Here is a 13,839-nt window from a genome sequence, read left to right on the forward strand (position 1 = left end):
AGGCTGAAAGCTTTTCCTCTATGATCAAGAATAAGACAAGATTAACCACTCTTACTGCTTTTATTCAATATAGCATTGGGAGTCCTAACCAGGGTAATTAGGCGCAAAAAAATAAATAAAGAAAGAAAGAATAAAAGATATCCAAAATGCAAAGGAAAAAGTAAAACTGTTTCCATTTGAAGATGTCATGATGTATAGAATACCCTAAAGACTATGCAGAAAATGCTAGCTAATAAATGAATTCAGTAAAGTAGCAGGATACAACATTAATACATAAAAATCAGTTTGGTTTCTATAAACTAATAACAAATTATAAGAAAGAGAAATTATGAGAACATTCCCACTTACAAATGTGTTAAAAAGATTAAATTCCTAGGAATAAATTTAAGTAGGGAGGTGAAAGATCTATACTCTGAAAGCTTTAAGATATTGATGAAATAAATTGAAGCAGAAAGAAACAAAAAAATGGGAAGATATTCTCTGTTCATGGATTAAAAAATTAATATTGTTAAAATGCTTATAATACTCAAAGGAATCTACAGATTCAATGCAATCCTTGTCAAAATTCCAATGGCATTTTTCACAGAAATCAAACAAACAACCATAAAAGTTGTATGGAACCACAAAAGACCCTGAATAGCCAAAGTAATTCTGAGAAAGAAGAACAAAGTTGGAGGTATCATGCTTCTTGATTTTAAACCAAATTTAAAGCTGTACTCATTAATACAATATTGGCATAAACACATACATATGGACCAATAGAACAGAATAGAGAGCCCAGAAATAAACCCTTGCACTTATTCTCAATTAATTTATGACAAAGGAGGCAAGAATATGCAATAGGGAAAGAACAGTCTTTTTAATAAATGATGTTGGGAAAAGTGGACAGACACAAGCAAAAGAATGAAACTGTATCAATATCTTGCACAACACACAAAAATCAACTCAAAATGTCAAATACTTAAACATAGGATCTGAAAACATAAAATGCCTAGAAAAATAAAAACATAGGCTGTAAGATGCTTGACATCAGTCTTCACAATGAATTTTTTTTGGATTGGACACTAAAATCAAAGGCAAAAAAAGCAAAAATTAAATTAAGCAAGTGGGACTACATCAAACTAAAAAGCTTTTGTAGAGCAAAGGAAACCATCAGCAAAATGAAAATGCAACCTATTGAATGAAAGAAAATATCTGCAAATCAGACATCTGATGAGGGGCTAACATCCAAAATATATAAAGAACACTTTATACTCAATAGCAAAAAAGCAAACAAGCTGATTTAAAAATAGGCAGAAGATCTGAACAGATATGTTTCCAAAGAAGATGTATTGATGGCCAATAGGTATATGAAAAGGTGCGCAATATCACTAATCATCAGGGAAATGAAAATCAAAACCACCTCACACCTGTTAGAATGGCTAGTATCAAAAAAACAAGAGGTAACAAATGTCATCAGGGGTGTGGAGAAAAGGACACACCTGTGTACTGTTTGTGAGAATGCAAATTGGTGCAGCCACATGAGAAATGATATGGAAGTTCCTCAAGAAATAAAAAATAGAGCTACCATATGACCCAGCAATTGCATATCTGGGCATTCATCCAAAGGAAACAAAAACACTGACTTTAAAAGATATCTGTACTCCCATTGCAGCATTATTTATAAAAGCCAAGACATGGCTATCATCAATCTATCAATAGATGAATTGATAAAGAAAATGTAACATATATATTACATAAAAAGAAGGAAATTATGACATTTGGGATAACATGGATGGCACTTGAGGGCATTATGCTAAATAAAATAAGTCAGAGAAAGTCAAATAACATTTGATCTCACTTATATGTGGAATCTTTAAACATATAAACAAGCCCTAACTCATAGATCCAGAGAAGAGATCAGTGGTTGCCAAAGGTAAAGGGGGTGGGTGTACGAAATGAATTAAGGTTGTCAAATGGTATAAAATTCTAGTTATAAAATAAATAAGTCCTGGGGATGTAATGTACAGCCTAGTGACTATAGTCATTAATAATCTTTTGTATATTTGAAAGTTGCTAATAGAGTAGATCTTAAAATCCCTATCAAAGGAAAAGAATTGTAACTGTGTGTGGTAATAGAGATGTTAACTAGACTTGCCGTGATCATTATTTCATAATATATGCACATATTGAATCATCATATTGTACACCTGAAATTAATATAACATTCTATGTGATTATATCTTAATAAAAAAGCACATATTTTAAATGTGCAAGTGGGACCCATATAAATTTCTAAATAAATTTTAAATGTAACATAAATAAGTTCTTTTGGTCTTGGCCACACCGGAAATGAGCTTCAATATCTGTATAAATAGGTGGAACAAATAGGTAAATATATACATGGTCTAGTTCCAGCAATACATATTTCTATCTCTTAGTTTATCTAAATTTGATCAAGTTTATATTTTACCATATTTTTTTGTTAACGGGTTCTCCCTTTTTCTTTCTAGCAATGTATTTTTTCACAATTTTGAGATACTTTATGTTCTCTCAGATTCATATCTCATCATCACATTACTCCTCTTCTTCCTCATGCCAGATCTAGACACCTTGATTAAACTTGCTTCTTGAGTAATCACTGGTGTGCGTATCCTCCAACTGCATGAGAATCATCCCCATGGCTACTGATCTCATTTCTTCTTTCCTCCGAGGGGACCTGGAGCCATCGTCTAGCCCCCTTTCTCTAGAGGCCTCTCTGCTCCTGCCTCATCTCTTTATCTTATATTCTTTTGCCTCTTGCACCCTAAAAACAAAACCCCCCTACTGACCCAGCGTTCCTCGTCTCTTTCTCTTTTCCTTTCAAGAAGGTAATCTCAATTTACTGTTTTATTTTTTCACCCCTACAGCTCAACTCACTAAGAAAAAGCTTCATCTCCATACACTTGAGATGTTGCTTAAAAGTCCCTCATGGCAGCTAATTTCCAAATTCAATGAACACACATCCTTGTTGGACCCAGTGGTGGCACTTAATTTCTTAGGCATTTCCTTCTTATTTGGAATTCTTTCATCCCATTGTCCTACCACACTTGATCTACAAATACACCTTGTACTACCTACCATCACCATTCCTTTTCAGGGAGGTTTTGTTTTGCTTTGCTTTGTTTTGCATCTCTTCTCACTTTACAATCAAATGTTGCTCTTCAGAGCTCTGTCCTTGGTGCTGTTCTGAAGCTACAAAATTTCCTGGGAAAATGAATCAGTCCCTACTGTTTTATATTACTACTTCTTTTCTTAGGACTCCCATTTAAATCTTAGTCCTAAACTCTCTAGTGAACTCTGGACCTCATATTTCTGATTGTCCTTTGTATAGCTTCTCCACCTACATGTTACTAAGTCTTTTAAAATCTGTTAATTTTATTCTCTCCCCCTGTTATGACAAACAGCACTGTTCCAGTGGAAAGAGGTTCCATCAGCTTGTATTCATAAGTGAAGATGGCCTAGAGTAAATCCTACCCACCAAAAATGAAATACCATGAGTCAGGTATAAGCCTCTATGTTTTAAGGCTATGAGAGTTTGGAGTTCTTTGTTATTGCTGCATAGCCCAGCTTGACCTGACTGATTCAAGATCCCAAACCAAATTCATTATTTTTTCACTATTTTGCACACTATTAACAGAATAAAGCAACCTAAAGGCATCTCATCTGTTCTTCCTCCTATATTCCTTGTTTTCTCTGTCTTTGTTTGGGCCACCATAATTTACTGACTTAACCAGATTAGAAACCTAGGAGCATATATAGATTCTACTTTTATGTCTCCCCCACATTTTATTTTATTTCCCCCACACACACACATTTTATGATTTAAGTAGCAGTGTAGATTCTATTTCCTAAGTATCCCTCAGATATATTCTTTCATTTTTCCATCCTTACTATACATCTTCTCATTACCTTTTGCCTGAACTATTACAATGCCTTTGTAAATGATCTTGTTTCCAATATTAGCCTTCCCTAAATCTGTCTTCCATATGGCTGCCAGAGAGACTTTTATTTAATGTTAACTTGGACCATTCCATTCTCCTGTCTAAAATATTTCACCAGTGCTTACAGAATAAAGCTGAAATGCTTTATTATGGTATATTAGGCTCCTGTTAGCCCAAGCCCTTCTATCTCCTCAGCCATATCACTGCTCCAGCCATTTCTACTCCCTAGAAGCACTGTGCCTTCTCTGCCCCCTCCTGCACCATGTACACAGACTACACTATTTCTTGATCCTTCCAGAATCCCAGTTTAGGTTTCCTTTACTCTAAAAAGGTTTTCCTGGCTGTCCCAAATAGACTTACCAATTCCCTCTCTTGTACCACTTCTCAGGTTAAAATGTGGTTTTGTCATTGAATGTGACACTTTTAAAAAAATCTTTGCTTATGTGGTCATTGTGATGGTCATAGATCACAATGACCGTAACCCTCTTGAGGATGTTGGATGGGGTGTGGAGCCGATATCTTATTCACCATTACATCCAGAAAGCACAATACTTACCATATTACAAACACCTTAAAAGATTTTTATGAAACCCAAATGATGAAATATTTCATCAGATAGCTTAACATCTGTTAAGGGCTATCTAACATTTTTAAAAATAGCTTAAAGTTTGTTGAGAGCTTCTTATGTGTGAAGCCTTGAAGGAAGCATTCTGTAAATTTTGTTTTATTTAGCCAGTAATGTATTAGGTACCTATCCTTACTGATTTCATTATCTGAAACAAACCAATCATTATAGATCCTTAAATATTAATTAGGTTGTTTTCCTACACAACTACTGAATGAATAGCAAAGACACTATTGCTTACATTAAAAGCTTTTATTTGAAACTTTTAAGAAGTTCAACTCTATTATTTAAGACATTTTGAGAAAAATTATGGCATTTATACATCATCTTTCCTTTGAGGCATAACACTTTTCATACAAGGACCTTTGTAATAAGTGAGAGTTAGCTTAAGTAAGAGAAAGAGGGTCACGGAGAGGTTGACAACTTGTCCCATAACTTTTCAAGATTTCATCATCATTCTACACACACCCTGCCTCCACAAAATAATTTCTAATTATCATTGAGTGACAAAATGCCAAGTAGTGACTGACGTCTATACATGATATTCAATACTTCTCTCTTCGGGGGACACTGATAAGATAATCAGGGAAAATCACAAAGATAGGAGAAAATAACAGAGAGCTAGATGCCTGAATCACACGACTCCAGTCTTCCGCTCTGGTGGCTGGAACGTTCAGTTTTGTACAATTCATTTTTTTTGTGTGATTTAAAAAAAATTATCTACAAATAATAATGGGCAGAACCTAGTCTGTCAATGCACTAACAAACATTTCCTTTGGTAAGGAGTCGGTTCATTTCGCCCAGCTCTTACTCTGCCCGAAAGAGGACTTAAGGCCATTCCTTTCACAGTAGCCTCATCCCAGCTTGGAGCAGGCGGGGGATGCAGAGCCTGCTGCAGGGACCACCTTCCAAAAGGCTCCGAGTCAAGTAATTAACCAGCCACTTGGCCTTTTTTTTTTTTTTTTTTTTTTTGCAGAAATACACAAAATGTGTAGAATCGCTTCATTTTATCTCCTCCTAGACTCTTGGAAATTGGCTGCTCGGGCGAATGTTGTTTTTCCCCCGCGGCCATGTGTCGAAGGGCGATTAACGCCAGCTCGGCGCAACCCGTTCCCGAGCCATTTGGGAGCTGCACGCGTTCGCACCCGCGGCCGGGCCCATTCCGCCTTCACGCGCAACCTTTTTGTTTATGCGGCTCGCGGGGGAGAGAGGGGCGGGGAGGGAGCGACCGCGTCGGGAGGCAGCAGGCGGCCGGGGCTGCAGATATAAAGCCCAGGGCTCGGGCCTGGCCCGCGAGCCGGCAGCCGCCTCCCGCTCTGCCCCGCCGCGCCATGGAAACCGGGGGACCCTCGGCGAGCGGACCGGGCGAGCGCGCGCACCGCCGCCGCCTGCAGCCCGCGGGGCCCGCCCGCCCGACGCGGCGCGGGGGCGCGCACTCCGGCGGCCGCGCCTCCGCCTCCCGGTCCCCGGCCCCGGCGCCCGCGTCTCCGCAGCTCCTCCCCTCCGCTCTCCACCCCGCACCCGCCCGGGGTCCGCGCTCGGCGGCCGGCGCTCCGGCCGGGTCGGGGCTCCCGTCTCCTCCGCGCGCCTCGTGCCCCCCACCCCGCAGATCCGCAGGCTTCTGGAGACCGTGGGCTGACGCCAGAGGCTCCAGGGAGGAGGGGGCGCCGCCACCCGCGGCGGAGGCGGTGAGTGAGCCGCGCCCCCCCCCCCGGGAGGGGGTGCAGATGAGCCACCCGGACTGGGTCCGCCCTGCCCGCGGGAGATGCGCGCGCCGCCCGTGGCCCTCCCGGAGGCCCTGTGCGTCCCGATGCTGCGCGAGTGTCTCCCCGAGCTACGGGGCCCCCGGATCCGGCCGGGAGCGAGGGAGCGAGGCTGCTGAGAGCCCCGGGATCGCATTGCCCGCAGGCGCGAGGAACGCTTGCTTAGACCGCTTCCCCCCATTTCCAGAAGGTGACTGATAACTGCGGTTCATCTTCTTTCGTCCCCAGATGCCGGACAGCCGCGGGGTGACCGGAGCCTCAGGAAAGCTTTCTCAATACAGACACCCAGTCAGGTGAGTTGCAGGCCTCTCGGAAGGTCTCTGCTCTTCCAGCCCAGGGTAGAGCCCGGAATCGCATCGCCTGGCTCCAGGGCTGGCCTTGCCGTTTGTTTTTTTTGTTTTGTTTTGTTTTGTTTTGTTTTTGTTTTTGTTTTTTCCCCTTGGAAAAATCTGCCTTCACGGATCCCAGAGGTCCTTTACTCCTTGAATTGGTAAATTCATGAAGAACTGTTAATCAGCGCACACTCAATAAACTCTGAGAGAATATATTATAAGGAGGTGAAGTGGATGGCATCGTGAAAGTAAACCGATGACATAGTGTGTCTACACACCAGTTTCTTTGTTTTGTTTTGTTTAATGCTGAAGGGTTCTCAAGAAACGGACTTCACAACAGGCAGAGTGTGTTCTTATTCTCTTGCGAACCAGAGGAAGAATGGTGTCCAGAGTTGTTGTTGTACAGCAAATCGAGCTTGACTCGTCAGAGAAAATGGAGTGTAATGAAAGTCCTAAAGATCACTAAGCTTCGGAAAAGGGATCGAGGGACACCACAGGGAAAAGCTAGTTTACTGTTCCTGGCCATAGGAAGTCGGCCTCTCTGTAGAATTCTTTGCAGCTCTTACTCAGGTGAAAGGTTCATTCTGCAGCTTGTTAGCTTCAGAGAGCTGTGAAATGGAGAACTGTATGATATTTCTATGTATATGTTTATAAATAGCATGTAGAAGCCAATACATGTTGATTAATTTCCTACCGTGTGCTAGCACTAGGGGTGGACACAGGAAAAAATAATCACACCCCTTTGGCAAGTGTTGTAATAGTTTAGTTACAGCGGTTTTACCAGTATGTGCAGGACACAGAGTACCTAACTCTGCCCCAGGGAGTGGGGAAAGATCCGGGAAGTGTGTATGATGGGATGTGGTTGCCTAGCTGAGTCTTGAAGTTAGCTAGATGGATGGTAGGTGGGGGGAAAAGGGGACAGAAGAAATACTATAGGAAAAGGGATACAGGGTCATAGAACAACATGGCTCCCTACCGGAGCATCAAGGAGCTGGAATTTGGGTGCATGAAGCTGTGGTCATTCTGATAGGTGAGCCATAGGTGGGATCTTGTACCCGTTGGTATAGAGTTTTGCCCTATTCCTGAATGTGGCACTGGGAACCCATGGACTTTATTCTGTGGATGTATCAGGAGTTAGTCAAAGGTAGTGTGGTCAGATTTATATTTCGGAAAAGCACTAAAAAAATGGTGTATAGGCTTATTTAGAAAACCAGAATGAAATTGGAAGTTACTGTAATTTAGGCAAAATATGATAAAGAGCCATTCTAAGGCATTGGAAGTGGGGATCGGACTGGGTGAATTTGGGGAACGCTTAGGTGACACAATAGATTAGGTTTATAATTTATTGGATATGGTAGGTAAAGAACAGGTAAAAAGAATGGCTTCCAAGTTTGTGGCTGATGACCAGATGAATGCTGTATTAAGAGAGTGGAAATTAGGACTTAGATTTGGGGAACAAGATAACAAGTTCAGTTTTATATATCATATTTATTGTGTCTTATGGGCTATCCAAATAGGTATGTCCAGTAAAGAGCTGTGTGTGTGTGTGTGTGTGTTTGTGTGTGAGTGTGTGTGTGTAAGGGACCCAGAGTCAAGAACTGAAGTGGAAATACAGGCAGTTGGGAGTCTTCAGTAAAGGAATGGTTGAAGAACTCTTGGCAATGGATCAGGTGTTCCAGGGGAATGAGAGAGGAGAGATGATCACACTTGATGAGACACTAGGGAAGGCCAATACTAATCTATATACTGAGAAAAAGAGAGCCACAAAGGAGATTGAGAAGAATCACTCAGGACAGGGAAGAATTCAGGAATGTATGATGTTCCCAAAAGAAAAATGGTCAGTAAGAGATTCTGGACAGAGTATGGTAACAATTACACAACATTCTTTGGGTTTGACAGTTCTACTTAAGCATTAGAAAATCAATTATTTCCTATATAAGAAATCCCTTTCTTTTCTGAACTACTGTAGCCATTTATTTTTACTTCTTTTAGGTTAGTTTTATTTTTATTAATTTCTCTCTTGAGTAGTATGGTGTATTTCTCATTTGTTTTATTTAATTGTCAGTTTCCTGAGGATAGGGAGAATTTTTTCATCTTTGAATTATGAATTATGTCTGGCACAGATCATAGAATATTTATTGAATGACTGAATTATGGATGGTTGCTTAGTTAGGCACCAAAATTAGAAACTTTTGTGGTTTTTTTTTGTCATTTCGCTAGAAACATTTATAAACTGCATTACCTGTTTTTCTGCCTTTTAAAATGAAGTGTACTGAGCATAATATAACCTCTTTGTTAAAACCTCTCTCTTATAAATGGGCACATGGGACTGGTTACCCTAGACTAGAATGGCCACACTGTTGTTGGCGAGTCAGCATATCCTTCTTTTCTTTACTTTGGAGGAAAAATAATAGAAGATTAAAGATTGCAAGATTAAAGATTAAATTGCAAGATGGCAAGATTAAAATCTGTCAAAAATGAAATTCTGAGGTAATTGTGTTACATGCAAATTATATAAAGCCAATATTATTTTTAACATCTCAATAAGGTATTTTCAAATTTAGTTAGATGGGGGAAAGGCAGGGAAATGGGATCAAGGTTGGAGTTAGAGAAAAACTTCTTATAGCCCTGGTGTGAGTGCATAGAAAAACTTTAAAATATTGTTTTTTTGGGCAGCCCAGGTGGCTCACCGGTTTAGCGCCGCCTTCAGCCCAGGGCCTGATCCTGGAGACTTGGGATTGAGTCCCACATCGGGTTCCCTGCATGGAGCCTGCTTCTCCCTCTGCCTGTCTCTGTCTCTCTCTCTCTTTGTGTCTCTCATGAATACATAAAATAAAATCTTAAAAAAAATACTGTTTTTAGTACTTTTCTTTTTTTTTTTTTAAAGATCTTTATTTATGTATTCATGAGAGACACACAGAGAGAGGCAGAGACATAGGCAGAGGGATAAAAAGGCTCCCTCTGGGGAGCCTGATGTGGGACTCAACCCCAGGACTCCGGGATCACGCCCTGTTTTTGTCTAAATTTACATTGGGTACATCTGTAACTAGCCACAAAATCTGAATTTTAAGCAAGACACTAGGTGATTTCTGCTTTTCTGGAAGGTGTGTAGTATTTTGTCATCTTTACAAAATTGTCAGAATTTTTTTTTCAAAATTGTCAGAATTTTTAATGTAATGGTAGGATTCATTTTTTCCCCCAAATGAATTTGGAACTTGGAAGACAAACCTTTTGTATATTGTAAGAATAAATATATCCATAATACTCAAAGTAAGCTAAATATTTATCACAAAGGGTTTTGTGTGAATTTGTTTGATCCAATTTATAGATTGTATAAAGATTTAAAATGACTAGTTGTTAATACTTTGATGAGTAGACCCCCATGACAAACGAAGACAGTATCTTTTTAAACTATGTAAAGGCATACATCAATTGTTAAGTATGTGGAGCTCTTAAAATTTGAACATTTCATGAGTTTAAGGATTCTGAATGTGAAAAAAATAAAGCATATTATGTTGTCTGCTTCTTTCAGACTATTTTGGCCAAAATCAAAGTGTTATGATTACTTATATCAAGAAGCAGAAGCTCTTCTGAAAAATTTTCCAATTCAAGCCACAATTTCATTTTATGAAGATTCTGATAGTGAAGATGAAATTGAGGAGCTGATCTGTGAAAATTAATCTAATTAGTTACTTGTGATGACATTCAAAGCTTAAATTTAGTGTACAAATGTATCATAATCCTTTAAACTAATTTATTTGTATATAAATTATTAATAAAATGAAATATTTTGTAATCCTATAGTAGTTTGGCTTTTTTTTTTACCCCTACACTATAATTCAATGTTGGAATTTAAAAATAAATGCCATTTATGGATGTCTTGATTGGACTGTAAACATTTGGGGCTTACAAAAGATAATTTTGAACTTTTCATCAAATTATAAATTTAATTTTAGTTATAATTTTGCAAATATTTAGCTAAAACTTTGCAAAGAATGACAATATTTAATTTCAAGACCAAATCTTGTAACATCTGGTATTTTCTACTGATCTCCATTAGATATTGTAGTTGCAAATGGATATTTTTAGTTAATAAATAAAATCACCTTATGCTACCAATCACACAATATTATGTGTTTGCTAGCAGATGGCGAAAAACACTTTAAATCGTTGACCATAATTGAGAAGGGAATTCATGCCATGGCTATGATATTTTAGGAATTTTTAATAAATGATGAATCAAGTTATACTCACATTAATACTCTTCTGCTGTCCTTAAATCCAGTAGTAAAATAGCATTGGTGTTTAATAATTAGAGCACTTCATTGAGAGATCCTCAGAATTAAAACAAAAAAAATGTTTAAGTGAGCAGGACTCATATGGAGTCTAAGAAAGGGGAGTCAAAAGTTTAGAATTTGATCTTTTCTATTTCTGTACATGGGAGAGCTAAGACATTCTGCAAATATGAAACATTATTCAACAATGTCACTTTCCTTTGTTCTGGCTCCTTGATCCTGATGTTGTCATGGACGCTTTTTCCAGTGAGATAAATTTTCCGTGATTGGCATTTTTAAATGTAGACTTACAAAAGAACACATCATCATTAAATGACAGAGAAAACAGGAGCACATTGCAAGGTAGGGGTAACCCAATATGGTCATGAATTTCTTTAGTTCAAATACAGTCACACAATAAGCATTTTAATTGCAAATGTTTCTTAGTATCCTAGAATGATGATGGATAGAGGTGAAGGTCAGAGATGGTTACCTGGCTAAGAAATGCCTATTACTTGAATGGCTGCATAGATCACACGCTTTTCCTTCTAACTGAAAAGATACTACAAACATTGATTTACAGGCACTTTAAGGACAAGGCTGTTGAAGTAGAGCAAATTCAAATCACGTGTCAGAGTCAGGAAAAGTAATAATGGCAGGTGGATGGGGATAATGATTTAGAACTCTGTTTCTTCTGAAAACTTTCCCTTCACTGGACTCTACACTCAGGATATGTGTTTCCCCCAAGAGATATGCAACAAAACAAAACAAAACAAAGCAAAACACAAAAACCACACCACATCACCAATCTGGATCTTGATCATTAGGGACTTGTTTTTTTTTTATTATAAATTAATTTTTATTGGTGTTCAATTTACCAACATACAGAATAACACCCAGTGCTCATCCCGTCAAGTGTCCCCCTCCGTGCCCGTCACCCATTCACCCCCACCCCCCGCCCTCCTCCCCTTCCACCACCCCTAGTTCATTTTAGGGACTTGTTTTTAGCCGCACAGTTATCTGAGCTTCTCTCAGTATGTCAGAAAAATATGATGAGCCACTGACCTTTATTGAGTACCTACTATTTTTTTTAAAGACTTGTTTATTTATGATAGACATAGAGAGAGAGAGAGAGGCAGAGACACAGGAGGAGGGAGAAGCATGCGGGGAGCCCGATGCAGGACTCGATCCCAGGACTCCAGGATTACGCCCTGGGCCAAAGGCAGGTGCTAAACCTGCTGAGCCACCCGGGGATCCCCGAGTGCCTACTATTAACCAGAGACTATACTAGGTAGTTGACATATGACAGCTCATCTCATTCTTACTGAGACCTAAATCTATTAGGCAGAATGGGGAAAATGAGACTTTGAGATACTAAATTAACTCGCCTAAGGCTGTTCATTTATTAAATGCAAAGAATCCATTCAAACTACACCTATCTGACTCTTAGACATAACTGCTCGTCACTACATTTGGGGATGGGCTGTATCAGTACACAATTCCCTGTAGCTTTCAGTGAAGACAGAGAGTTAGATGAGGAGGAAGAACCTGAGAGTAGATGAATGGAGACCTCACTAAGTTTTTTTTTTTTTTTTTTTTGACTCCTTCGTTAGTCACTCCGGAGGGTGGCAGTTTGCGTTTGACGCCGTAACTCTTAAACGTTTTCTTTCCTGTACAGCCGGGTGCTGTAGAGGAGAAGAGTGGCAGAGAGATCAAAATGCTCTGATAGTGTTTTGTTCGTTTTTTTTTTTTTTTTCCATTTTTCAAGTAGTGTGCTGGTAGGGCTTTAACGACAGACGACGCGCGTGCTCCGGGTCAGCAGGAGTCTGTAGGAAGTTACGCTCGGGTTCTGTCAGCACCAAGGCTAAGGAACAGCTTCCCTCCGTCTCTAATCCTTCCGCGGAATAGCTGTCACCTCCCTGCGGTGCTGAAATTCGGGCTGCAGGACTAACGCCGCACACGCGCTCCTGTTGGGTCCCGCCCCTGCCGGCGCGGCGTTCGTCCTTTGGCTCCGCCCCCCTCACGGCCTCAGCGTGCTGCGTCACGGCGCGCCTCACCCCGGGCGACCCCGGAAGTGGGTCGGGGGCTTGGCCTCTGCCCGGCCTGGGAGCCGGAGCGGGAGGTTTTACCTCCGAGGGGTCGAGCGGAGCGATCCTGTCCGGCGGGAGACCCCGGGCAGGGCCCGGGCCAGGGGTCCAAGATGCTGAACGTCCCTTCCCAGTCTTTCCCGGCCCCCAGCTCGCAGCAGCGAGCCGCCTCCGGGGGGCGTAGCAAGGTAAGCGGGTGACACCGCGCGTCGCGCTCAGCTCGTCTGCCGCGGCCGTTCCTCGTACCGAACGGTGCATTCTCTCTCGGCGCCCTCTTCCACCTCCTGTCCTCCGCCCTAGCCTTCCCGCCTCCTGCCTTTGCCAGCGATCCCTGTCTGGTGCCCGGCCGTCTGCAGTCCTCCAACTCTACTAACCCCCATCTCCCTCTCACACCTGCTGGCCCTTTCCTTTCCCGTCCCCATAGCCCGTTCTGGTGAAGTCTTTTCCCGCGAATTAAACGGAGTTGCATAGGACAGGGCCAGCACCGTGCTTGCGGCGATCCTAGGCGCTCCGTTATTATCAGCTTCCTTCCCTCAACCTAGCCTCGTCTCCGGTCTTTTGTTCTGCGCTTTCCGAAGGAGTTTGTGAGTGATGTGGGTTCTGTAGGAGAAGGGAAAGGTTGGGCAGTGGCGACAGCGACCAGTGACCACGCTCCAAAGGTGGGGACTCCTGGAGCTCGGGAAGATGGGGGCGGGGCGGCGCGGGGAGCGAGAGCAAATGTCTACGATCCTCCGGTGGGTTTGCGGACGCTTCTCTGAGTCACGCTGCCTTTCTTCCTCTGGTACCTGTTCTTATC

The 13,839-nt window shown here is 41.3% G+C and overlaps 1 protein-coding gene across 2 annotated transcripts in view; it reads left to right on the top strand.

Annotated features, from left to right (window-relative positions):
* Nucleotides 1–13,029: 13,029 nt before the first annotated feature.
* LOC129512947 (cytochrome b5 reductase 4) overlaps nucleotides 13,030–13,839 on the top strand; it is a 97,227-nt gene continuing 96,417 nt past the window's right edge. For both annotated transcript variants that reach the window (XM_055330543.1, XM_055330544.1), the window contains exon 1: nucleotides 13,030–13,231. In XM_055330543.1, the coding sequence (XP_055186518.1) occupies nucleotides 13,157–13,231 (75 nt within the window). In that variant the 5' untranslated portion in view covers nucleotides 13,030–13,156. The remainder of the gene's footprint in view (nucleotides 13,232–13,839) is intronic.

Source organism: Nyctereutes procyonoides, unplaced genomic scaffold (genome assembly GCF_905146905.1).
Source record: "Nyctereutes procyonoides isolate TBG_1078 unplaced genomic scaffold, NYPRO_anot_genome, whole genome shotgun sequence".
Taxonomy (NCBI): Eukaryota; Metazoa; Chordata; class Mammalia; order Carnivora; family Canidae; genus Nyctereutes; species Nyctereutes procyonoides.